General features: G+C 57.7%; 3 protein-coding genes across 6 annotated transcripts in view; 1 reads left to right on the top strand and 2 right to left on the bottom strand.

The window, feature by feature from the left end:
- The window catches only part of ZNF687 (zinc finger protein 687), a 30582-nt gene extending 15870 nt beyond the window's left edge, over positions 1-14712 (bottom strand). Inside the window, exons 1-2 of one of the 4 annotated variants that reach the window (XM_062597564.1) lie at positions 498-575; positions 15-292 (exon numbers count right to left, since the gene is read on the bottom strand). In XM_062597564.1, the coding sequence (XP_062453548.1) occupies positions 15-46 (32 nt within the window). In that variant the 5' untranslated portion in view covers positions 47-292; positions 498-575. Of the gene's footprint in view, positions 1-14; positions 576-5687; positions 5708-14651 lie in introns of those variants that run through there. The other 3 variants (XM_062597565.1, XM_062597567.1, XM_062597562.1) reach the window with 3 other exon arrangements.
- LOC134152356 (uncharacterized) lies at positions 1465-3880 on the top strand. Its single transcript, XM_062597626.1, has 2 exons — positions 1465-2321; positions 3766-3880. The coding sequence occupies exons 1-2, from the start codon at positions 1636-1638 to the stop codon at positions 3878-3880; spliced, it is 801 nt and encodes a 266-aa protein (XP_062453610.1). The 5' UTR covers positions 1465-1635.
- A 1064-nt stretch (positions 14713-15776) lies between the features above and the next one.
- On the bottom strand, positions 15777-25177 carry PSMD4 (proteasome 26S subunit ubiquitin receptor, non-ATPase 4). Its single transcript, XM_062597760.1, has 10 exons — positions 25114-25177; positions 22198-22338; positions 21358-21472; positions 19798-19884; positions 18479-18547; positions 17625-17840; positions 17421-17529; positions 16748-16879; positions 16403-16470; positions 15777-16123 (listed from the first exon to the last, which is right to left on the bottom strand). Exons 1-10 carry the CDS (start codon positions 25137-25139, stop codon positions 15956-15958), a joined length of 1131 nt encoding a protein of 376 aa, XP_062453744.1. The 5' UTR covers positions 25140-25177; the 3' UTR covers positions 15777-15955.
- Positions 25178-25399: the final 222 nt, after the last annotated feature.

The raw sequence follows: 25399 nt of genomic DNA, 5'->3' as shown, positions 1-25399 counted from the left end.
GGGGAGGCAGATACCAAACACTGCAGTCCCGTTCCAGTGCTGCCATCTGGTTCCTCAGCACAGGATCTCTGCCGAGAACGGCATGACAACCACGAGGACGTTTGTTTTTCAAACGACTTCTCTAATCACCGTTTAGCAGGATACAAATATTTACAGTAAAGCGGAGAGGAGCAGGTTGCCGCGCTGGAAAAGGTTCCCCAGAAGGAGAGGGCGAGCCCGGCAAAGCTGGGAAAATCCGTATCTGAGAAGCCACCTGGACCGTCAACGGCGGAGCACCGCGTGCAGGGATACGCTGCAAAGAAGGTAACAGCTCAGTCCTCCAAGCAACCTCGGATCGGTGACGGTGACAGATCCATCTTCTCCATCTCCTCGCCGCTGCTATTTCCAGGGCCCGGAGCCGGCCGGCTCGCGCTCCGGAGGAGGAAGGCCATCCCTGCGCAGCCCTCCTCCGGCAAAAAGCGATCGCGAGGAGCCGGCCGCGAAGAAGAGCCGCTCACCTTGCGCAGGAGGATCCTCGGCTCGAGGGAGCCGCCGTGCTCGGGCAGAGCGGAGCCCGGCAGAGGCAGGGGCTACCCGCAGCCAGCCCGATCCAGGCACGAAGAGGTGGCTCCCGTCTCCGCGGCGCTGGTTTGCGTCAGCTCTGGCTCCTTTCGCCTTTGATTAAGGGAACCAGAGCGCTCTCGCGTGCTAACGCCACAAAGGGCCTGCCCGACGCTCGGCCGCCTTTGCCGCCGTCATGCAGACCCTTATTTTGTTTTCTCAGGGTCCCCAGCGGAGGGGAGGGACGGACCACGCTGCAGCACTTGATTTCTCCGCGCTGGTTTTAAATGAACTGCGCCGATCGCGTTTGTTTTGTGCTTCCTTCCCAGGGTCTCGCTAAAAAGTTTCTTGCTTTTTTGTACCTTGCTTCTATCTTGGTCAACCTTTCCGCATCCGCGCTTCTACAAGCGGCACCGACTACAGACCCTCTATCTTTTTTTTTTTTTTTTTAAAAAAAAAGGAAAGCTCACAGCTTCAAGACAGGAATAAACTCATTTACGAGCCATTCAATAGCTTCCAGGCCTTCCGAGATGCTCCTTAACTCATCGCTTCCCATCGAAAAGGGAGGTTCCCCGCTGCAAGGGTCTCTGCGCAGGACCCGTGACGAGGGTATTTCCCCCCCGTTCGGTGTTAGGGGGAGGCCTCCACCCCAGAGGGTGGGTTTTTTTTGTTGTTGTTGTTGTTGTGCTTCGAAAACGTGAGTCTAAGACAAGGGGGAGTCGTGCTCCCGAGTCAGTAACTCCTAGGAAAGGGGGAAAACCGGAGACGGGGAGAGCCCAGCGTCACCTCAACCCCTACCAGGCTGACGCGGGGAGTTATTTTGGTAGCTCAAAACACAACTATTTTCCTGGGCAAAAGAATTATTTTTCTTAGGTGAAACAAAGCCAACGGGAGCGGGGCGGGGGGGGGGGGAAGGGAAGTGTATTTTTAACCTTACAAGCTGAAGTGGCGTTAGCCGCGGCGCTTTACGGAAAAAGACGAGTTTTTACCACGCGAATCGGCTTCGCACGGAGACACCCGAGGAGTCCCACCGCGTGCCACCCCTCCAGAGGCCGGTGGGGCGGGCAGGACCCGTTCGCAGGCCCCACGCTTCTGATGGTGCCCGCGGTGGCCACGGCTCCCCTTGCTGCACAGCGCGGGAAACTGAGGCACAGCAGAGAGCCGAAGATCCAAACGTTTTTGCGGAAGAAACTCCAGATATCCCCGGCCAGCCTGGCCGCCCGACGGCTCACGCGAGGGTCTTCTTGCTTTGGGATCAGCCTTGTAACCGCTGCTCGGTCCTTCGAGGGACATCAGCTGGACGCCGAGGTCGCTCTAGCTGCAACGAGCAGCCTAACGCGCTCATTAAAGGCGGCGATGATACCTGCAACGCAGCGGCGGGTGGCCAGCGCACAGCGGGGACACGTTCGAGCCGGTGTCTTGCAGGACGAGAAAGCAATTTTGATCACGCTCTGCTGCGAGATTCGAGTTTCTGGGTCTGGAAAGAGCACCCATAAGGAAGGGCGATTCCTCTTTCCGCATCCAGGTCCCCCGATCTTTGGCTCCAAGCCTGGAGCAACCCAAGCGCTTCTCCACCATACTCAAACGCCGCAAGAGTCAAGGGCAGATCAGCCGGTCCCGGATGGGGGTCACCCCACGCCCTCCGCAGCGCTCGGGAGGGACGGCTCCGCGCGTCCGTCCCCGGCTGGGTCCCGTTCGAACGCCTGCGGAGGAACCCGCCCTTCCCGGCCGCTCTCCGAGCAGGGAGACGACGACGATGCCACCAGCCAGGACCCGACGCGGTGACTATCCCAAGGGCTCGGCTATTTTTAAAAGCCGCTTTTCCTGTTTCCCTTGCTGACCCCGGCAGGGGCGCTCCGCTTCCCCGCGAGAACGGCGAGAGAAACCGCCCCGAGAGGCGGTTTCCGCACAAAGTCGTCGGGGCGGCGTTTGCCAAATGTCCCCCAGCCCTCCCTCCCGGCCACCGCGCCGGGGCCGGCCGACCGGAGCGGCGGCGCTGCCGGCGTCACGTGCCGGCGGATTAGCTTCCGAGGCACGGAGGAAACCTTCGACAAAGCCCGTCCCCGCGCCGCCGCCGCCGCTCCTGGGCCTCGAGCCGGTGGTGGGGAAAGAAAAAAAGTCGGATCGCCGCGGTGGTTACTTGCAGTTTGGGAGGGAGAAAAAATAAAATTAAATTAAATAAATAAAATAAAAGATGGGTTCACCTGGCCTGCAGGCTTGGAGACAGGAGCGGAGCGAACTGCTCCCCTCCGCGCTCTCCTAGGGCTGCCGGAGCTCTTCCCGAGCTGCTCCCCTGCTTAAAAAAAGGGGAAAAAAAAACCAAAATCGCCAGCCTTTGTGCCGAGGAGCCGACGGCAGCAAGAACAACTGCGTCCAGCGAGCCGAACGAGCGCCGAGGGTTATATAACCTCCCTGCCCAGGCGCGAGCGCGGCCCTTTCGCCGACGGTCTTCGGGAGGGGAGGGCAAATTCCCGCAGCCCCCGACTCGAAGCACCCGGCGCGGCTTTTCCGCGTCTCATTCCTCTCCCCTTCGCTCTCCGACTCCCGCGTTCCCGCGGAGGGGAGCGAGCGCCGCGGCCGCCCTGCTCTCTGTTATTTGCGCGGCAGCCGGCGCTCAGCTGCTCTCATTCCCTTCTCTCCGGGGGGGGGGGGGCAGCTCCTCCCGCTGCCGCGGTGCTCCAGCAGAACAGCCGCGTTGATGGGCGACACGATTCCCAGCTGGCGCCGGCAAGCGCGGCGGGCCCGGCTCGGCTCGGCTCGGCTCGGGGCCCCGCGGCGGCATCGCCGCACCGGGGGCTTCGCCGAGCCGCCTCCGCCGCCGCCCGGGCTTTGGCGGCCGAGAGGAGTCGCGTAGCGTTAAAGAAAAGGCGCAAATTTATCCCGGAGCGGAAAACCAGAGTTTGCACGAGCGGCGCGCGAGCCAGGGAGAGCAGACGCTTGGGCTTGGGAGCGTAAAGGCGCTTTCAAATGCTTACTTCAAAGTTTTTATTCGGGTGCTTGAATTTTATTTGCTCCCTGCAGCTCACCCCGTCCCCTGCTCTAACCATCCAACCGCTCCCTCGCCCCAGCGAGAAGTCTCCTGCCCCTCAGCAGGGGAATCTCCCAAACATAAACATTTCCAGAAGGTATCCAGATAGAGATCTTTCCCCCAACGCCTTGCCTTTAGTTAGTGCACAAAACCAAGGAAGCTGAAACCACCCTAACATCTTTTTTTTTTTCCCCCAGGGATGCAGCAGAGTACGATTTTACCGTCCAAACTGAGCAATGGCCAGAAAGTAAACAAGATTACAGAGGTGGCAGGATTTTAAGAGATATTATTAGCCTGACAGCAAGCTATTAAAAAAAAAAATTAAGAAAAGGAAGAATTTCACTCAGAGGGATTGCTTGTTCGGAAAACGCAGGTTGCGCCGCTGTCAACCGAGCAGAAAATGTAGGTTTAACCTCCTGGAGTTACTCCCAGGACGTTGCTTAGCCATCTCCAAGCAGCATCTCCGTGGCGGAGGAGACCCGGCGCACAGAAAACACCCGCACGAGCCGTCGGCGCAGCGGCGTTTTCAGCGCCCTCGCCCCGAGGGAGGGTTTTTAGAAGCATCTAAGCGCAGATCCTCCCGACTTCGACGTTCGTTAGCCGCCCGAACTATAATTAGTTTGGCTAATATAAAAGCCAGGAGGGTTGAGGCAAGCTTTGGAAGAGATAACACAGGGCAGAAAAGAAGCAGAGGTTAACGTTAAAAATGCCTCGCACGCATCAGAAGAGCCTTTAATTTGCAGATGCACGGCCGCGGAATGAAGCCTCCCACCCCTCAGCACCTTTTCCCTTGCCCAGAGGGAAGGAAACGTTATTTCCCCCTCTGAAGCATGGAGGAAGCAAGCGAAGAGGAGAAGTATCAAGGGCAGCGGAGCAATTTGGGGCACGGACTGCACGCAGCACTGCACCCCCGGGGCCCCGGCCCACGAGGAGCTCGCGGCATTTCCAAAACTGGCAGCCCCTGCCTCGCGCCCTCCCCGAGACAGCCGCTCTTGCTCATCCCACGTTCCTCAGCAAACCCCAAATCCTCTTCCGCGGCTCTCCGGGGGTGGCGTTTACACCTCCGCGGATCCCTTCCCCGGCGCGACACACCCCTGCTCCCGACTGGCATCCACTTGCTCCGGAAACGCAGCCCGAACCCACCCAGCCGATTTCCAGATCGCATCAGCCAACCTCTTTTCCAGCGCGAGAAGGTTTCGCCCTCCTGCCTCCCCGAGCTCCTGCAAATTTGCTTATCTGGCAAGGCTTTAGCGGCGCAGTTTGCAAACGCGGTTCCCATCGCGCTTCCGGAGAGGGAAGGTGCCAGGGACCCGAGCCCGGTACTAACCTTACGGAAAGGAGCCTGGCGATGGAGCGGAGAGGGAGGAAAAGTGAAAAAGGTTGGTGGGGGGAGGAAGGGATGGAGTGTGAGTGGTCTCAGGTTTCACGTGCAGAAGAGGGTGCGCAGGGAAGGGGGGGGAAGATGATAGAAAGGCCGGCTGGTTAAACAAGAACCAGCAACACGTCCTGCTCCCAGCGTGACATCACGAGGTCAGGGCTCAGCAGGGACGGCTGCAGCGGGAGCGGAGGCTCAGGAGGGAGGGGGGGAAAAAAAAAAGAGAGAGAAATAAATAAAATAACCCAGCACCCAGCTCCTCCATCTGCCAGCGCCGGGATCATCCAGCAACGCGGCGTGGCCAAGCCAGCAGCCCGCGGCCAGGATCCGCACACACGGAGCACTGCAGGCAGGGAAAAAAAACCAGGGGCAGCAGTAACAGCACGGGAACTACCAGGTTCTTGAACCTCCTTTGACAGCATTTGCATCCTCTCCTCCACTTAAAACCCAAATCCTCAAGGATTTCTGGGGAGCCTCGTCTCTCTTTCACCACGCAAACGCGGCTGGACGTTTCTGGGGAGCTTTCGGGCCGAGATGGGTTCGCATCTGTCGAAGCGGCAGCATCCGCAGTCTCCTAATCTGGGCCAGACTCCGATTCACCATGGAGGGGAAAAGGGGACATCTAATTTTAGGAGTTATAGAGATCCCAGCAAGGGGGGAAAAACTCCAGCAAACTCCCCCCACCACCACCCCCGAGTTGCTCAGTCCCCATCCTCCCTCCCCCCCATCCCGCTCTTGCTTCACCTTAATGGGAGCGTTGAGGCCTCAACGGCTCCGCTAAAAGCCGGCATTGTGAAGGAAAGCTTACGACAAAGCAATCCGGGAGCAATCCGGGAGCGTCTGAGCACTTTCATAAGCCATTATCTCCTGGCCAAATCCCCCAAGCTTTTCCTGCTCAGGGGGGAAACCTGCACAAAAGATCCCAGGTCCTGACTCGGGCAGTTAACCTGCAAATTCCCTTCTTTCCGCAGGGAAGGTGCTGTCGGCAGCCCAAGTCCACCCAGACCCACCAAGAAACCTTTGTCCCCTTCCAGACGAAAACCTGCAGCGCTCCAAGCGACCGCGCGACGCCTAAAGTTGTCTCCGGCTCACGAGCCCGGACTTCACCGAAAGCACCCGACACCGCAAGCGGCAAAGCGGCGACGAAACCCAGGAGTCATTTCCACCGCAGCGGCCCGGAGGCGCCGGCAGCTCCCGCCGTGCCACGGAGAGGCGCGCCGCCCGTCGCTCGCTCGCCGACGGATTTCCATCTCGTCCTCCGCGCAGCGATCCCAGCCGCTCTCCGGCCCGGCGGGGCCTCCACCTGCCACGTCCCCTTCTTTGTTCAGCTGTTTTGCAGGGTTATCACTCGCCAACTGTATCATTTTTCTTCCCGGAGCAAATGCCCAGCTCTGCTTGATTTACCGACGACGTGGGGGAGAGACATTTGCTTCGAGGCTTTCCAAAAAAGAGCTTGCACCTCCCTCGCCCAGCCCAGACGAGGGAAAAGGATCACCCCCAAGAGCAATGTTTTTGGAACTGGCTCAGCACGGGGCAGAAAGGGAAACGGGGCCGGAGGAGCTGGGCTAACAGCAGGGCGAGAAAGCGAGGCCTCGGCATGCCAAAGTGCAAAATCCTGCCTGCAGGAAACCCAGGAGCTCGGCACCTCCGCAGAAGTCTCCCCCAGGAGACACCCTTGCGCCCAGTGCCCGCCAGCCGTCCCCTTCCCAGGGCTTAGGCTGGCGTTAAGCAGCAAGTAACGCTCGGCCGTATCAGAAAGTCAAGGTTTCTTTGCTTCCCAAGCGCTCGCGAAGCGTACGTGTCCTCGACGCGCGTGGGCCGCGGCGCTCCGGCGGTATTTCCTGCAGCGGGGAAGCGCCTACAGCCAGCGCGGCGCCCACCACGTCTGGGCATTTCCCAAGCAACGCTGCAAAGGGCTGGCCTCGAAAGCAACCGCGGCCGCAGGCTTTAAAGGGAGGGGGAAAAAAAAAAAAACACACTGCTGAGGCAATCCTGGCAGAGGTTGCTCTGGCGCTTGTGGCTTTTCTGTCATCTGTGGAAGGCGAGTGTATGTGGATACCTCCAAGGACAGGCGCTGACACAGCTCCCGACGGGGCGGCGAGCTGATAACCGGGCGCACAACGGTCGGTCTGTGCAGCACAGCGTGTGGCCGCGCCGGCCCCGGGGCAAAAGCGCCGCTGCGCTCGCGGCCTTTGCAGGCCGGATTTGATTTCCATCGATCCCGGCGCCCGCTGCGGCTCAGCTCCGGGCACACGGGGTACCTGCTCGCCCCGGGGCCGCCCCAGCGCGGCCGCCAACGTCCCCAGTAGCTTTTATCAAATCAGGGCGGGAAACGTTGCGACGCTGGTTTTGATGGAAGAGGCCACGCGGGTATCGAGGCCTCCAAACACGAGTATGGGCAGCGGGAGCTTGCCAAGACACCGGGTCCACGTTCACCTCGGGCAACCAAAGCCCACCGCCGACCCCCTGGCTACCACGGCTAGCTAGAAACCGGGACCGGCGTGACACCTACTGATTTCCTCGCCAGCTTCCTGCCCTTCCTGTTCTTTCCAACGCATCCAGCCACCCAATTCAGCTGCTGCTGGAATAAAACACTTCTCCCTCATAGCCTGCTTCTCCGTTTTCACTGGGCTTGGGGCCTTTTATTAAAAAAAAAAAAAGAAGGGAAGAAAAAACCCCCAAACCTGTGGGGTACCTCTCCAAGCTTAGCTGCTCTGTCCCTCCGCGATCGCAGCCTTTCGAGGCCCGGGCTATTCGGCTCGGCTGGTTTCCGCGGGCTCACTCCCTCCTCGGCTGCGGCAGGTCCCCTCTCTCTTTCATCAAGATTTCGGCTGCCGAACCGGCTCTTCCGCAACAGCCAGCGAGCACGCGGCACGCTTGCCGAGCAAGGCGCAGCCGGAAGCCCAAACAGATCTGGTTTATTCCACATTTTCCAGCAAAGCCCAGCTAAGGCGAGAGGAGAAGGTGTTTCGCTGCGGCACGGTAGGACGCTCGGCAGCTCTTGCCAAGCCGGGCTATTAGCTCGCTGACGGACAGGAAAAGAACGGTCACTTTAAGGCGCTCCGAGAGTTTTATTATTAATTTATCCCAGCGAAACCCACTGCCTCTTGGGCAGGCACGCCTCCTCCTCGTCCAAAGCAGCGCAGCCTGGCCCCCGCTGCTCGCCCGCCTTGGAAAAGGCTCCTTCCTTCCCCCTTTTTCCGTTGGTAGCACGTCAAAAGGCTCTCCGGGGGGACCAGGTAGAAAATAATACTCTGGCCCGGCACTCGATGGGCCATTTGAAACCCTCGACATTGTTTTCCCTGCTCCAGGCAGCAGGAGGGGATTAAAACTTCAGCCATTATGCGCCCGTTTTGTGCTCCCTTTGTGCTCCCCCCGGCCAGCCCTCCGCATTACCATCTAAACGGGTCTCCGCTATTCAGCCAGCGCCAGGTCCAGGTCCGGGTCTGGGGTTGGGGGGAGCTCCGCTCTCCTTCCCCTGACCCGCTTCCCTCCGTGGCTTAAACCAAGCGTTACAGCTGCAGCAGCCGAGCGGAGCGGGCAGGACGTTTGCATCCGCCAGCCAGGAGCGGAGCAGAAACGTGGGAGCTGGCAGGGATTTATTTAATTATTATTATTTTTATTATTATTTTTTTTTAAGTGGTGACCGAGCGCCCGGGACAAAGGCGTCTCTGCCGGCCAGCGGCGCGGGGCCAGCAGGGCCTCCTCCCGCAGGGAAAACGCAAGCGGGCATCCCGCACCCACGGGCGCTATTCTGGAATAAGCGCATCCTCCACAGCTTATCCCTCCGCAGCCATTCCCGCTGACTTCTCCCAGCGGGAAAGCCCCAAACCACGGGCTGCAAACGCCGCTGCCGATCCAGGTGGCGAGGCGGCACGTCTGCACAAGCCGGCTAGCGCTGTTTACGTTCAGCTCGAGGAGGAGGAGCGTTGTTTGCAAACCCCTTCCTGGCTCCATTTCCGTCGGGAGAGCGAGCCAGGCCCGCCGGACCCGGCGCGAGGCCCGGCAGGCGCGGTAAAGCACGGCGGCCCTAAACGCCATCGCGGCGATACGCGTACGCCCTGCTCCGCTGCCCGCCTCCGACCCTATCAACGGGGAGAAATTACAGCTCCCGATGATGCAAATCCCAACCTCGAGACCCGGCGCGGAGGCCACCCTTGTGACCAGAGCCAGCCTGGACACACCTAGGAGTTTTGCTGGCAGAACTGGCTCTGTGTGCGGGGAGGGGGGGGGGGAAAAAAGAGACACACGCAGAAGGGGGAGCAAGGAACAGGAAAACTGTATCAGGGGCCTGCAAAAAGCTCAGGCAGCTGTGAAAAAAAAATGGGAGTTTTGTGTTAGCACGTCTTACTCCAGTCAGGCAAAATATATTTATCTATATAAATAAACGATACAAGCTGCATCTGGGCAAAAGGGCTTGCCAGCGGGAGCCCCATCCCCAGGAACAAGGCGCCTGCGCTCAGAGCACCCCACGCTCCCGAGGCCAAATGACCCGCACAGAGCAGAGCGATTTTTTTCCCCTTCCTTTTTAAACCCTCGCCTCCCCCGCTCTCCCTGCTTTAAGGCCTTTAGATAGTTTCTTCCTTATTAATTTTTTTTCCCCCGTCAAAGTCATTTCAAAGCCCAACTAGCCCTGGCCCTACCGGGAGATTCGCTACGAGAGGCGACGGTCGGATGGAGGAGCGGGACCGACACGAGCCGCGTCAGGGCGCTCGGCCCACCCCGGGCTGCAGCCTACCAGCCAGGAAAGCTCCCTGGGAACGCTAAAAACCCTCGCAGCTAAAAGAAAAGATTTCCAGCCACGCAGCATCCTCAGCTGCAAAGTCTTCCCCGCTGCCTCAGATTTCAAGGAGGCTCCGGCTACGGAGACCGAACGGTTCGAGGGAGGACGGGCTTACGCTGCTCTTATTTTTAGTCCGGCTCCGTTACCATTTTCAGGCACGGGGCTCGCGGTTCCTGCACGTCCTTCAGGCATCTCGAAACGCTTCGGATAAAAGTTAGGTCTCGCCATCCCCTGCGGAGGGAAGCGAGACAGCCCTGGTCGACACAGGGAGAAGGAAACAGGCTCGTTATCCTCTTGCCACGGACCCTCCGGAAGCGACCGGCGCGCCGGGCGGGAGCCCGCTCCGAACAAGGCCTTGCTAACCCGGCGCCGTCCACCCGACGTCGCGCTTCGACCCGACGCTGGAGCGAGCCGAGCTTCGTTTCTGAACTTTCAGCGGGTTTTGCGACAGCAAGCGACTCTTTTCAAAAACGGCCGCGCGGCTTCGAAAAGCGAGAGGCAAAACTAAACTCCGCGGCGCGAGGGTGGAGGGCAAAACGGGCCCCGTTTCTCACCTGCACACAGCAAACGGATTGCCACCACCACCACCACCTGGCTATTAACAGCTACCTCACAACTTTCACCGAGTTCAAACCATGCTTATTTGGGGAACCGAGCAGGAAACTCGATTCTTTCCCCCTGCAACGGGGTGCAAATCCACCGAAACCGCCAGGAAGAGGAGCCCAGCGCCAGCGGCGCGGGCCCCGGGCAGAGCCCAGCTGCCGCGTGCAGCAGCCATGACACACATCCTGACTGGAGGCTGGTCGGGGATTAAATTCCCCCGAGTTTAACAGAATTAAGTCTCTACCATCTGCTAACTTCTGGAGATATCAAAACAAACAAGCAGTGGATGAGATCCAGCAAGCCCAACGATTTGGCCAGCCTGAAAAAATTAAGTTTTTAAACGCTGGCAGGCGTTTTTGTAGCGCTGATCAGCAGAAAGCGGCCTCCGTGTCAGCACGGGCCGGTGGCGCGGAGGGGCTGAGCCCCAAGCTCGGCCCTAACACCCAGCGTGGGGCCTAGAGCCCCGTCCAGGGCTGCACATCCCTGCGCGCGTCAGCGCGTAACGCGGTCTCCGTTCCCAGGCGAAGCGCCACGAACCGGACCCAGAGGGGCCGAGGGCTTCCTCGGTTCGGCGCGGCCGTTTCACGGGAGGATCGGCCAAGCTGCGCCCGAGCGTTCGGCCGAACGGCGGGCTCGTTTCCACGTCGCCACTCGGAATTACCCGCCGGAAGGTGGGAGCAACTTTCCCCGAGGTGACGCAGGGCAAGGTCCCGTCCAAAGGTGAGCGCAGACGGCTGCGCGGCTGCAAAGCCGTAACGAGCTCGTTTACCCCAGCAGCAAGTCACACTAATACCTGTTGCAATCCAGCCCAGCACAGCTGGAGAAGGCCAAGAGCAGCGGTGTAAACACTCCAAGAGGGAAAAGGAAACACAGCTCAGCCTCAGCGATTCACCCAAGACATCCGTGTCCCCAAACCAGCCCACTCCCCGGATTTGATGCTTTTCCCAAGGCCATAAGGATGTTCGGGACCTAGGGCAGGTAACGATCCCTATCACCATCTCCGGCAGCGCTGCCCAGCAGTGGGAGCATCCTCATCTCGCTTCCGACACGGCCTGCCGGGCTCATCCTCCCTCCGACGCTGAGCCACGGAAAGGACTCGCCTGCTTGGTGGAAGCACTTGGAGATCTCGCAGGCAGCCGGAGCTATTAATAATTTCCAGCTAATCCATCCCCACGCCAGACCGAGGGCTTGGAGATCTTCAGAAAACCGAAACAGAGTTATCTCCATCCTGACGTGATTCATCACGCCGAGTTTTACAAGACGAAGTTTCCAAACTCGGCCAGGACACCCCATTTATTCTAGCAGTACGAACAGAAAATCTGCCACGCGGGATGCCAAAAAGGAAGGGAACAGAGAGTTCCCTCGCTCTCGTCACACACTACAGCAGCCCCGTGCCATCGCTGCGTTTGCTTGCTATTAGTACATTATTATTTTTATAGCACCCAGATGCGTGCTTAGGTGTTTTATGGTACAAATAAATTAAAGCTCTACAAAACGCGTTGTAGGGGATAATCCCACGTTAACAGAAGCATGGATTAGAATAGATGACCTAAAAGATCTTAATCAGAGGAGAATAAACCCAGAAAATTATAGGCAGACTCGATTCCTGCAAGATGCTGAGCACCTCAGGCACTGGTAGTGCTACCGCTCTCAACACCAGGAAGATCTTCCTGGTTATCAGAGGAGCATCCGAAATACCTCCACGCTCGCACCATCTCTCCAACAACTTGACCCTCACCTTTCTGCAAGGTCCCATCGATTTAAATTGGTCTCCACAGGGAAACGAGGGCCCCACCAAGTCTCAATTCCCAAACGCTCTGCTTAAATCAGACGAACCTAAATGTCAAGGCTATCGAACTTTTCCTTTGCTCACCTTTTAGAGAAATAAAAAACTCGGAATAAAACTCACTGTGGGAAGATAATCACAGCACTCAAGGATTGCCTGTTGCACGATTACATGCAGACGGGCCAGCAGCAAGGAATTAAGGAACTTTTGGGGGCAGAGATCAAGAAAGGACAGAGGAAAAGAGAGAAAACTGTGCGTGAAAGAAAACAAAACACTCTCACTACCAAAGCAACCCTGCTCTCACAACCAAAAAACAAGAGGCCCTTAAGGAAGTGGCCAAAACATACAAGAAACAGCCACACCAAAATGTGCTCAACTTCCCTGCACGAGGGCCATCTCTCTGGCCCAGGACTCCTTTGCTTTCTCCTCCTCCTCCACAGGCCAAGAAGCTGCCCCAGCGCAGGGTCACCTCGCTGCCCGCAGTCCCAAAGCGGCCCCCAAACGTGGCCCAGCCTCACGCACACCTCGGAGCACCTCAGGAGTCTGCAAAGTGGCACCAAGAACCTCCCGTGAGTTTTCACTGCTCCCACTTGTCCCCTGCTGGAAGTCAGGGTGGATGGAGACACTGACTCAGGAGAGCGCCCACCTCTCCACAAGCCCTCTCCCAGCTCACTGCCCTCCCTTCGTCCTCTTGGATCCGTATCCACGCCAAGCCCTCCCAGAGGGCTGGCCCGCGAGCCCAAATCCTCCCAGCCACCCCAAGGCAGGGAGACAGCTGGCACAGGCCATCCTCTTTCTTCCTAAAACACAAGTGTTGCTATCATGAAGACTGAAACGTCATTCTCCCCAACCTTTCCTTCTCCTCTCCAAAACTAAAACCAGGGCAATAGCGAGAGTCTTCCTCCCCAAAACCTAGGCAATACGGGCGCTGCAGCACTGTCCTTCCAGGACAGCGGGAATGGGATAACAGAGCCACGCACCTAATTCTCAACCACCATCTTTGGACATGGGCACCTAGAGAAATCGGAGATGCTCTGCATGGTTCAAAGCTGGACCAGCCTCTTATTCACACTCAAAAAAAAGGAAGAGCAAGAAATCCCCTCCAGGAGCTGGGGCTCCAAACCAGGACACCACCTCGTTTGTAAGGTCCTTTCTGCCACGCGGCCTGGCTGAGGCCAGGACCCATCCCGTTATCCACATCCTGCTGGGAGGGCAGAGATCCTTCCCTCCGCACAGAGCGAACGTGCGCTTTAACCATCATCAACACGTGCAAGGCGGGGAGGCGAAGGCTCTTTTGGGAGACGGAGGGGAAGAATCCCACCTGCAAGGAGCCAGGAGCAGGACAGCACGGTGCCACCCTTCTTTTAGGCACGTATTCCTCCCAAAGGAGACGTGGGCCGAGTATTCCCCCCGAGGAACCGGAGGGCCCCCAGCCAGCCCCGCACGGAGCCACGTGCCGACGGGGACGGCTGCCTGCGCTCGGCCCTCAGGGCAGCGCAGAGGACGGTCTAGACCAGCAGCTCCCCGAGCCCTGGCAGGGTGCGACAGCGTCCCAAGTCCCAGAGCTGAAAGGGTGAGGCGGGATCAGCCCCCTCTCCCCCACCAGGAGCTGCGGGGGCACAGCACCAGGACCCCCCGGTGGAGTAGGGCAGGAGCAGGATGAGACCCCCCCCCCTCCCAGGGGCTACAGGGGAGCCTGGCCAGCCCCACCCATTCCCAAGGCCGCCCCCCAAGCTGCAAGGGGGCAGGGCCGAGCGCCCCCCCATTGCCAGGGCTGGGGGGTCATGGCCAGGCTCTCAAGAGACTGGGGGGGTGGGGGAGGGAGCCTAAACTAGCCCCCCCCCCCCCCAAAAAAAACAGCCCCAGCCCCAGGGCTAGGGGCAGGGGTGTGACCAACCCCCCCCTACCCCCCCAGGGGGTGCAAGGGGGCACGATCATTTATCTCCATCCGAAAAACAAGGCTAGGGGGATGAGCGTGACCCTTCCGTAATCCTTGGGGGGGGGGGGGGGGCCGTTACCCCCAGATCCTGGATGATGGCCCCAACCCCCCGGGTGTGTGTGGGGGGCTGTTATCCCAAATCCTGGGGGTGCAGGGGCTGACCGTTACCCCCCCACACACCCCCTGAGAGGGAAAGGGGTGACCGTTACCCTCAAGTGATTGGGGGGGGGAGGAGCGGCCGTTACCCCCCCCCAAAAAAACCCCGATGGGGGGGGAGGACCGTTACCCTCAAATGTGGGGGAGGGGAGGGGGGGAGCATTACCCCCCGATCCCGGGGGGCGGGGACGAACCCTCCAGCCCCGGGGCGGGGGGGGGGTGGATGCCCCCCTCCCCCAAGATGCCGGAGGAGGTAACGCCCCCCGCCCCCCCCATATCCCGGGCTGGGCGGCGTGGGGGGGCCGCGCCCAGCCCCGCTCAGACCGGGGCGGCCTGTCCCGCGCCCCCCCCCCCAACACGCACACCCAGGCCCGGGCGGCCCCCCCCGCCACACGCTTCCCCCCCCCCCCCCCCCCCGCGGGCCGGGCCCGGCGGCGGTACCTGCTGCTCCGGGCGGGGAGGGGCCGCCGGCTCCCGCCCCAGGCCCCTCCGCGGCGGCTGCTTCGCCCCAGCCACTTCCTGCTTCGCTCGCGCCCCCCCCCCCCCCCCCTTCCCTCCCTCCCTCCGCCGGCCGCCGCTGGCGCCCTGCGCGCCCGCCCCCCCCGCGCCGCGCCGTTGGCGGAGCCGCCCGTCACTCGCCGCCGTGCGCCTTCCCATTGGTCCTCTCCGCCGTCGCTCTCAGGCAGCTGCCGCTTCTCGCACTCGCCATTGGTAGAGCTAGAAGCTACCCGCAGCTGGGGCCCGCCTCCCGCGGGATGTGCTCATTGGGAGGCGGCGATGCCATTCAAAAGCTGGTCTCCGCCCACCACCCCGCTGCCGCGTTTCGCATTGGTCGATGGCGTTGCTACACCCACGGGGCAGCCTCGCTGTTTACTGGCTGGTTGCTCGGCTCATCACACCAGCCCTCCCGCTGCTGCTTCCCATTGGCTAAAGGAGCCTGTCCTTCAAGCAGGGCTTCTCGCATCTATTGGTCACGAGTGGTGTCCGTCTAGGCGTCTCCCTGCCGTCGCATCCCTCTTGACCAAGAGGCTCGTCGATCAATATGAAGGCCCGCCCCTCTCCCTGTCCAATTGGCTGAAGGCTCTCCGAGGCGGGCTGATCCCCACCTCCTATTTGCCAGGGGTGCTGTCACTCAGGGAAGGAGGCTGACCGGCCCGCCTCACACACTCACAAGCTGGCGCGGGAAGGTCCGGGAGAGCTTCATTGGTGGAGAGCCTTGTCATGCACACACGCCCCGCCCTCTCAGCGCTCCGATTGGCCGCTACACCTCTCATTCACAACAAAGCCCTGCCTCCCTCATCCCACCCTCCCCTGCTCACCTCCACCCCTCATTGGCCACGCCCGGAATCCCAGGAGCAAAGTGCCCACCTGCCCGTGCCTCTGATTGGCTGACTGCTCTGCCCATCAACGGCTCAGACCGCCCCTCGGGCTCAGTGTAAACAGTCCCCCAGCCCCGGAGCATGGCAATGGGGGGAGGTGCGGCGGGGGAGGCCCAGTCCCCCCAGCACCAGGGGCACCGGTGTAACGGCGGAGCCCCAGCCCAGCCGGCCCAAAAGGGAGTAAGAACAACGTTAAAGGCTTTTATTAACCTGTTACATCACGGAAACCCAGCCCCTACCCCTGTTGCCTTGCAGCGGGCTCCTCCGCGCTCGACCCAAGGGCGACGGCTAGGCTGAAGCTACCCGGCCAGAACATGCGAGACCGACTCACCGCCCGCCCATCAGCGAGACCCAGCCCCAGCGCTGTCATTTCTTCTCCTCCTCCTTTTTGTCCTTGCTCTCCTTGGAGGCCTGCGAGGCCAGGGAGCCCATGGCGTTGCGGATGGCCTCGTTGTTAGGGTCAACGCCGGGCAGGTTCTCCAGCACACTCTGCAGGAACTCAGGGTCCTGCATCACGTCGTAGTCATCTTCCTCCTGCAGGGGGATGGAGAGGAGTCGGGAACAGGCTGGGACGTGGTTCTGGATGTGCCTCACCTCCCTGTGGAGCAAGCTCTGCAGGGAAAGGGTGGGTCCTAGTGACCCGGGAAGCTGAAGCTCATGGCAGGTCTGTAGCACAAAGGGATGGGGCAGCCCAGAGCAAGAAACGTGACCCCAGTGCTGAGCACAAACAGAGAGGGACTCTAGGATGCTGGGAAGGCATCAGGAGAGGCTGGGACAGGTCTTTCCAGACAGATCGGGATGGTAAAGCGTCACCTTAGAGGGTTCAGATGTGTCCATGGCTGTGCTACTGTCCACTTCCGCTGCCTCTGCCTGGGCAAACTCTGTCAAGAGAGAAACATCTCAGGATGGAGGATTTACACATGCGTAGCCCCAGCCTGAAGTGGTGAAAGACACAGGTCACGGTTGAGCAAGCCAGGTACGTATCCCACAGGTGTTCAGGGAGATTCAGGGCCCGCCCAGATGACAATTCCCCATTTCAGGGCGTGTCGGTGTGTAGGGGACAGCAGTTCTAGATGGGTATGGAGGAGTCGCCCCTTCACCCTTGTTCTGGGAGAAGTCAGCTGAGAACGAGCCAAGTGTCGGCACCCAGTTACTCACCCGCTCCCTGCAGTGACATCTGCATGGCGTAGGCGATTTGTTCCTCCTCCGTCATGCTGCTGAGGTCAGGCAGCCCAGCACGGCCAAACTCCTGCTGAGTTATCGTCATCTTCAGCAAAGCATCGTCTGAATCTGCACGGACAAAACTCCACGCTCAGGAACCAGCCAGGAGAGCTGCTCTGCATTGCTCGGTGACCAGGGCACTGCCATGGCGTGACCAGCAGCACAAGACCCTCTTCTGCAGATGTAAATGCAGCCGTGCTGGGAAGGGGGGCTAGAGCAGAGCAGCTCCCTGCAGCATTTGTGAGAGACATGGGGATCTGTCTCCATTTGGGAACTGAGGGAGTTTCAGAAGTATGATGTAGTCCCCGAGCCTGCATCTGCCCCAAACACTGTGGCTCAACAGCCTGGTTGGAGACAAGTCCAATGATTCAGGCCAGAAAACCCCTCGTTTTTCACTGTGGTGGATCTGAAAACTGCAAAGCTGCGCAGAAAAGCCCTGCCATGAACAGAGCCTATATGCCACGGTGCTGGGGCAGCCCCAAACCTCTGAGCACAGCCCCAGGAGCCTGGACACCCCTTCTCGCTAGCTGGATGTATATGCGCTCCCTGGAAAACTTGCTGCCTCACCCTACCCGCCAAAAGCAGATTCGTTCCCTGCCCAGTTCATTACCATCCCCTCCAGTGGCTGCGATCCCAGCCTCAGCTGCAGAGGCGGCCGCAGCCCTCCTGGCCTCCTCCTCTTGCCGCTGCCTCTGCTCCTCCATGGAGACCCGCAGGGCCTGCGGAGACAGAGGCAGAATATAGATGAGCTGGGCAGAGCTCCAACAGACCAAGCTTGGCACTCGTCATCACCCTCTGTCTCCTCATCGCTTACCAGAGCCAGTTCCGGGTCCGCACTTGGATCCACACCAAACTCGAAATCACTGGCCCCGAGGCCCAGCATGGCACCACCCTCCCCGGCCAGAATTGGGGAGCTGATGAGGGCATCAGCTAGGCTCGGCCCCGGAGGCACTGTCACCAGGTGGGAGCCGGTCCCATCCTTGCCGTTTAAGGTGTTAATGAAGGCAGTGAGCTTGTCTGTGTTGGCTTCCTACAGCCAAAGAGAAAAGCTGTGATTAGAGACTGATTTGACTCCCTACTCATCTCAGTGAGGGACAGGCAGCAAGTTGCTCTACACACCTCAACATCCCCCCAGTCCTCAGCTCGCTCTCCACAGCTCTCATGGTACCGGGGAACTGAGAGCTAGCTGTACAAGTGGCTTGGGGTTATGCCACACTTCACTCCTGGGAGTTGCCATCTGTTGCAGAGGCCCAGCAGCGGGCGGCTGCGCAGCCCTCCCAGTGGGAAAGCTATGCCTTGGCTGTATTATCCTCTCACAAGCTACTTTTCTCCCCGTGAACAAAAACCCTCAACAGCGCCCAGATCAGAGCGGAGCAACATGTGACGCTGATCTAAGACAAGGAGTGAAACGCCACTCAGAAGCACATGAGTGGCTCTGCCATTTCCTTTAAGGAGAAAAGCCTTCAACAAGGCTTTCAGTGAAACAGGAGAAGTCTCTTACTCCCGACATTAGCGTTTTTATTGAGACAGCTGCTAAAGAGACGGAGGTTCAGAGAACTGTTCATTCTCTTCACTAAGAGAACTAAGCCTGAGTAAAATCTTCAGGCTGGAAAACACACAAAACCATGGCTTGAATCTGAATTACAAGGAACACTGGAGAAGTCTCACCTCTTCTCCAAAATTGATTATGTCCACGTTGACTTTCTCTTTCTTAAGACGCTTTGCCAACTTCACCAGCTGCAATAAGGAGAAACTGCAGCATTAGCTTTCCATGGCTTTGATTTCAGCTCTTAGATATATTTAGCTCATCAGAAACCAGACAAGAGCACTCGAGATTCACTCCTTGAGATGCAGAGCCCAAAATCTGAGCTTCCCAGATTCTAGCCCTCCCAAGCTCCACAGCTGTCTCCCAAGAATAAAGCATTTGAGATGGTCCGTAGGTGGGACAGGCACCACCAAACAGTACCCAAGTCACTTCAGGGTGGCACAACTAAGGAAGCTCTTGCTGCCAGAGCAATTAATGGTCCCTATCGCTTCTGCAAAGATGCAAGCGAGAGCCTGGAGCAGGAAACATCATCTCCCTCCCCCAGAAAACAGACATGCTTTTGACTTGCTCTTTCAGAGAGACCCAGAATGTCTGGATTAACTTTGTCTGCCTTATTTCAAGCACAAAGAGAACAGCACCTCCCTAAAGTTCGGGGTTTTATTTCTGCTAAGGGATCCAGACGTCTTCCCTTAGCTCCTCAGACTAAAAGCCCACAGTGATCTAGCTGACAGCAAGTCAGGAGGCCCAGGACACAACAGAGGCTCCCACAGTAGACAGAGCAGCCTGAACCGGGGGAAGGAAGTGATCCTACACAAAACAGTGAGAGATCTGGATCTCTGTCCTTGGCTCGGGCCCAGCTGTGCCCATTCTGCCTGGCAGCTCCAGGCCTGCCTCAGAGGCTAAACGCTCAGCCGACCCTGAGCCCTACGTCAAATGATAAACAAGGTTCTCTTTTGAGTGCAAGTGTATCACGTTTCCCTGGGAAAGGAGCCAGCGCTAATGCACCAGGTTCTTCGGAGAAAGCCAGCTGTTCCATTGCATCAGCCCTCTTCCAGCCTTTGCAGAAAGGCCTGAAGAACTGCATGGGTTGAGCTGCTCCTGACTGCATTAGGTTCTACACACACACACACACACACACACACACCTGCCTGACTCAAGCTCTCACACTTCAGGCCCCAGCCCCTCTCTGTGTCCATTCCCACAGGAGACAGGAACCCTGGCAGTGCCTACAGTAGCCCTTCCTTATCCTCTCTCTTCCTCCCCACTGAGAACCGCTCTGCTAGCAAGTGTGTCGGTCACGCAGTCTCCTTTTTAGCCTATAAAGTCCTAATTTCAATACAGAGCAGGGAACTAATCAAAGAAGCTGATTTACAGTTCAAGTCATTCAAGGCAGAACGAGAAACAGACCCAACATATTTTCATTTGACTCGTCACTACTCACATCTTTCTCATTATCTTCTACAGGGCTCCCCACAAAGGCAATGATTCGCATCTTGTGATTCTTGCCTTGACGATGTTTTAAAGCCAGCTACAAAACAAAAGTTACATGGTACTTAGTGAGCAATTCCCAGGAAAGAAGACATGGCCATTAGTCACTTCTCTTGCTTTCAGGTGTATACACACAGGAAAATTTACGCTAAATACCCAGGGAGACTTTTCAGTAGCAAATTTCATCAGAGAGAGATGAACAATGGAAGCCCCGAAGGAAGTTAAATCCACATCAACAGAGCAGCAAAGAACCGACTGGGCTGAAGGCAACTCGCAGTTTCTCCTCTTCCTCCCGAAACTCACAGTGAAGTCAGTGCTGTATTTGTGATTCAGGTCACAGCTTTATGCTGTTTTTCAGTGCAGCTGCTGCTCATACAGAGAGTTCCGGGTAGAACAGCCACTAATATCGACACTGTCGGCCGCTCCCAGTAGGGACCACCGCCGACTCAGTTTTGCCCTCGTTTAGGGCAGAACTGCAGCAGAAGTGAAAGGTATGTTCATGTGACTGTAAGTCCATGAGCAAGCATGCTTTAAGGACCTCCCCTTTGCTGGAAGCTATGGCTCAGCTTGGAGCAGGCATGTGCTGCCAGTTTGTTGCTACGCAGTCAAGTAAGCTTGCTTAAAACTTCTTTTCCCACTGAGGAATGCTAATGTCTTAAAGTGCACTAACTAGATTGATTCATAACAAAGCTTTCCGTGTCCTGAGATCAGAGAAGCTCCAGATCAAAGCTTGGAACAAGCTCAAGAGGCCTGATATCGTGTCTTCACCCTCACTGCAAGGGCAGAGAAGCTACGATGAGAAATACATTCCAGGATAGAGCAAAAAAACAGGACAAAAGGGTGACCGTGCCCTGGTGGAGAGTCCTCAGTCAAGGAGCCTGATCTCCTCGGTGGGAAGGGCTGGACTCAGCACACCACCTCACTCAGCACACCACCTCACTCAGCTCAAGACATGCCACAGTCAGAGTCCAGCCACAAATCAAAAGTTTTCTCTCTCTCTCTAATGCATATTTCCCCCTTTTCCTCTTCAAGACAGTCATGGGTTTTCCCCAACCTGGGCTCCAATACAGTTATTTCTCAGAGTAGCAGGTGACAGCTGAGTGGAATTACATTAAATGCAGCATCTTGGCCAAATTCCAACATGGGTAGTTTCAAGCCACCTCCCTAAATTCACTCTACGTGTCCAGATACTGATTCAACGTCTTAAGCTGCTGAGCAGCATGGCTGGATTTCTACAAAGCAGCTGCCAAGACTGATCCACCTCTCAAGCAAACTTTAGGACCAGACTATTAGACTACCAAACTGTTATTGTAGGATTTTCTGAAAGCTTCAGCTGCATTTTGCATCTGGCAAAACCAAAATGATTTGCTCAGAACTGCTTAGCCATAAAGGCAGAAAGAGAACCACATCCCAGCCATTAGAATGACAAATAGCTTAGCAGGACTCAGGAAGGCAAAGGGAATTACAGAGAAAGGCAGAGACTCACTTGTGAGAAACCAACAAGACCACTTACGTGAGCAACTCTGATCCCTGTACAAAAGGTAATTTTCCCTTTGGGTTGCACCGTGTGTAGCTTTGAAAGGATCCGGCCTGTGTCTGGGGTGAGCGTGGTCAACACTTCACAGTTACTACAAGAAAAATACATTTAATTCAGTGACCTTTTATTTGAGATCTTCTTTGCAAAACCCTTCATCTCCTGTGGGAGTAAAAGAACTCTCCCTGCAATAAGCCTACAGCTCGTGTGTACTCCGAGAGCCTGCCAGCATTCAGCCGGGGTGGGTCAGCGCGTACAGGGAGCAAGACTTTTAGCCTGGCTTTCTAGAAAAGCAAAGCATGTAATCTGTCTGTGTGAAGGCTTGCAAGTGTCTGCCCCCGCATCCTGGAGCCCACTGGCCAATTTTAACCAATTCTGACCGAGAGGGAGCTCTCAAAGGCACCGAGTTTCTACAAGCTTCAGAAAAAACAGAAAAAATGCTCTCTTGAGGCTCTCTACGAGCTGCAGCAACAGCTCAGTCTTTATTAGCCACACTTTGGGACACAAAGCCTCAAGAGACAGGTCTGGAAGAGTTCGAGACTAAAAGAAAAGCCTCTGAAACGCTTCAGCATCATGATGCAGGACTGAGCCCAACAAGCCAGACACCTCTCAGAAACCAGGCTTTCTTGTACCAGTCCTCTTGGAAGAACTAGTTTAGTTTTAGACTGTACTGTTGCTGCCCCATTTTGCAATAATCTCCTCAGTCCTTGCCCACACACTCTCCCACGCATTCCCCAGCCTCCCCGCAAGCATTGGCACCCGCTTGCTGCGAGACCTTGCACCGGCCCCCTGAGGCTGGAGTCCCTCCGGCAGTCCTACTTGGCTAAGGTAATGAGCCCCACGTTGTTCTCGGGGTTGCTGCGGGTTTTCGAGTGGCACACAATGTTGACAGCATCTTGCTGGGCTTGCAGGCGAGTGGGTAAAAAGTCCCCGTTTCTCATATACTCACTGTTGTCCACACTGAAACAGAGAAGAAGGTATCGGCTTAGAAACAAAGCAGGTGAAGCTGCTCCCCCCGCCCCAAACGTGCTTTTCAGGATGGCAGACCTGAGGTCAGGCAGCTGGGGGTGCACAGTGGGACGCACACACTCCACAGAGGCCAAGGGACCTGAGTCCAGGCTACCAAGAACACAGTGAGGCCCCTCTACGTTTCCACGAGTGCTCGGATCAGAGCCATCCTTTGGGGAGGAGGGACACGTCACAGGGACTGTGCTTGGGGTTGCAGGACGAACGCTTGCAGCCTCACAACAGCCAAGGAGCCTGAGCTGAGCTGGAAGCTCCCACTTTTGCTGAAGAGCACGAGAGGGTGCTCTGGGTGCTGTGGCTGCACAAATTCAAGCCCACGCTCCCCAAAATGTTCACGCGCCTTCTCCCATCTCCACAGGGGCACAGCAAAAACCCGCCAGGAGACACCACTCCACCGTAACCTTAAGCTCTGCACTCAACACGCCACGGAGAAGCTTTCCTCATAACAAAAAGCAGCTTTCCACCGCAAGGCTTCCAGAGCACGGGGAACGGACTGCAGAGCTCTTTGCAAACCCCGCTCCCAAGAAAATCAGCATCTCTGCTCCCCAGGACAGCGACGCGGTGGTCTCCTCAAGGCGAAAGGGTAACGCTGCAATCTGAGTCACACAGTCCGGTTTCCTTGTTCTAAATTACAACATGCAAGGGGGGCGTCAGGGCCCGGACACCAGAAGAGGCCCCCCCCACACACACACGAATGCCCACGCTTATCCCCCTGCAGCACACGGGCAACGCTGACCCCCAGCGTCTAACTGCGGTAGCCAAAACAAAACAACGCCGTAATTAAGTCTCTGCCTTCCGCTGTTGGCACTCACAGATAGCACAGAGCGAGCAGAGGAAACTCTGCTCATATGCCGGCCTTCAGAAAAGCCACTCGAGAGAAGGATTAATTTAAATAAAAGCTTGGAAGTTTATCTCCGCCCAAATTAAGTCTTCCCTAAGCAGTATGTCCACGCTTTTAGTTCTGACACAAGTGAGAACGTTTCCTTTCGAAACAACTGCTTGCTTGTTGCAACTGTTTTCCTGACACTGCAGCCGTTGGTTCCCTGTCAGGACCAGCAAGTGCTGCTGGCGCTGGGCTGTTTCTCCTCCTGCCCCACGCCGAATAACCCAGCGCAATGTGTGCGCTGGCCTACACGGCTGGAGAGCAGCAAGAAGGCAGCGGCGCAAACTTAATCTTACAACATGGACAAAGGCACAAAGAAACAAAGCGTCGTTTGCCCAAAGCCGTCTGAACTTCAGTTTAATGTTCATGAGGTTGATCCAGCACAACACAAGGAGTTGTGACACATTTTAACTCCCTTAAACACGATTAAGCAGAGAGTTATCCAGAGAAAATATCAAGGACTTAATATACAGTCACCAGATCAGACTGTGGTAATAGCTTTATCCAAAAAACCACAGGAACATGTGGAGAGCTAAAGGAACAACAGAACCTGTGTGTATTTCAAGGATTTGCTCTACTGTGGCCTTCTTAACCATCAAAAACAAGAGGTATCAGGCCTGAGAGGCTGTAGCTGTTGTGACAGCACTGACACATCAAAACAGCAGCTTTAGCACATAATCTGAAATCAAAGTTTCCTTCTTCCAGCGCTGGTTGCAGCTTGTGTTCAGCACACAGGGCCCTTTTACCTTGAAACTGATGCTGAGCAAGAGTAAAACAGTAAAAGCCAGATTACAGCTGTGCTAGAAGCAGCATCAGCCAAGCACTAACCCCTTCGCTCCCGTCGCAGAGGCACGTGGTATGGCCTGGAGCCTGAGCAGCCGGCCTACTTCAGGTAGCAGGTTACAGTCGCACAAACCTGCCCCAGCCCAGGCTGGCAGCGCTGGGCGCTACAGGGGGCTCGGCCTGAAGTTAGCTCTTTGCTGTACTACTTTGACGCAGAATTTCGTCCAGCCAGGTTTACTGGTGCCCATTTGTTGTCCCAGGGTTGCCTGCTGCCGTATCAGCCTAGCAGCAGCAGCTCTCCCCATCCCATTCTCCATCATCCAGCTTTCCCTGGGCTTACCAAGTGCTCCCTTGCACCCCTATTAACACCACTGTCCCCTACAAAAGCCTCTTCATCGTTGTCCTAGCTCCTCTATCCCCCTGCTTAGCCCAGAGCCTTTCCCACCAAAAGACTCCTCCTCACCCCATCCTGCCCCCTTTAACTCCCCCCAGCAACGACCCCCCCCACCACCTTACTTTCCTAGATTCCCTCCAGCCTAATCTGCTCCCCATTTCACCGAGCTTCTCTCCCAAGCAGCCACTACTCAAAATCTTCCCCATCACCTTGATGCCCCCACCTCAGCACCCATCCTCTCCCCAACCCAAATATATTCTCCAAGCCAACCCCCCCCCGCCCCAAATCTCTCCCCTCCAGGCACTGATTTCCCCACCCCTCACTCGCCCCAAGCCTCACAGACCTTCCCCTGTACATCACCTACCCCAAACCCACAGCTCTTCCCACCAGGCGCTGCCTCTCCACCTCACTACACCCTCTCCCCAGACCCTGACTCCCAACCCGGCCCTGCCCCAGACTCTGCCCCGGGCCCGGCCCGGCCCTGCCCCCGCTCGGGATGACTCAGGCAAACCCCGTGCGACCCGGACGCACGGGCACGGAGCCCCGCCGCGGCGCGGGGCAGGGACGGGGGGAGGAGGGAGGCGAGGGCGGCGGGAGGGAGGGAGGGGAGCCCGGCCCGGCCCGGCTCGAGCCGTCCCGCTTCGCTCACCACACCATGGTGCTCTCCAGAACCATCTTGCCTCCTTCCCTCAGACCGGCCTCGGCCCGGCCAACAAGGCGCTTCCCGATTGGCTCGAGGCTCCCGACCAATCCCCGCCGCCCGTCTTCGGCGGCGAGGCGCGGCCGCGGGGCGCGCCGGGAGTTGTAGTCCCGCCAGGGGCAAGGGGGTGGCGAGACAGGGGGGCGCCTCCCCCCCCCGGGCAGCTGGGGACGGGGACGGGCCCCGGGGGGGCGGGGGGCGACGACGACCCCGAGTGACACCAAGCACCTGCCTC

This window comes from Rhea pennata, chromosome 31 (assembly GCF_028389875.1).
Source record: "Rhea pennata isolate bPtePen1 chromosome 31, bPtePen1.pri, whole genome shotgun sequence".
In the NCBI taxonomy this organism is placed as follows: Eukaryota; Metazoa; Chordata; class Aves; order Rheiformes; family Rheidae; genus Rhea; species Rhea pennata.
This window is presented reverse-complemented; position numbering and strand designations above follow the sequence as displayed.

What these genes read in the sequence shown, in the direction of transcription:
- LOC134152356 (XM_062597626.1), top strand. Translation starts at nt 1,636, where the DNA reads ATGGTGCCCGCGGTGGCCACGGCTCCCCTTGCTGCACAGCGCGGGAAA. An exon ending in ACCAGCCAGGACCCGACGCG is followed by an intron (nt 2,322 to 3,765) that starts GTGACTATCCCA and finishes TTTTTCCCCCAG; the next exon opens with GGATGCAGCAGAGTACGATT.
- PSMD4 (XM_062597760.1), bottom strand. Translation starts at nt 25,139, where the DNA reads ATGGTTCTGGAGAGCACCATGGTGTG. An exon ending in CTGGAGAGCACCATGGTGTG is followed by an intron (nt 22,339 to 25,113) that starts GTGAGCGAAGCG and finishes TCTCTGTTTCAG; the next exon opens with TGTGGACAACAGTGAGTATA. An exon ending in CGCAGCCACTGGAGGGGATG is followed by an intron (nt 16,880 to 17,420) that starts GTAATGAACTGG and finishes TTGTCCGTGCAG; the next exon opens with ATTCAGACGATGCTTTGCTG.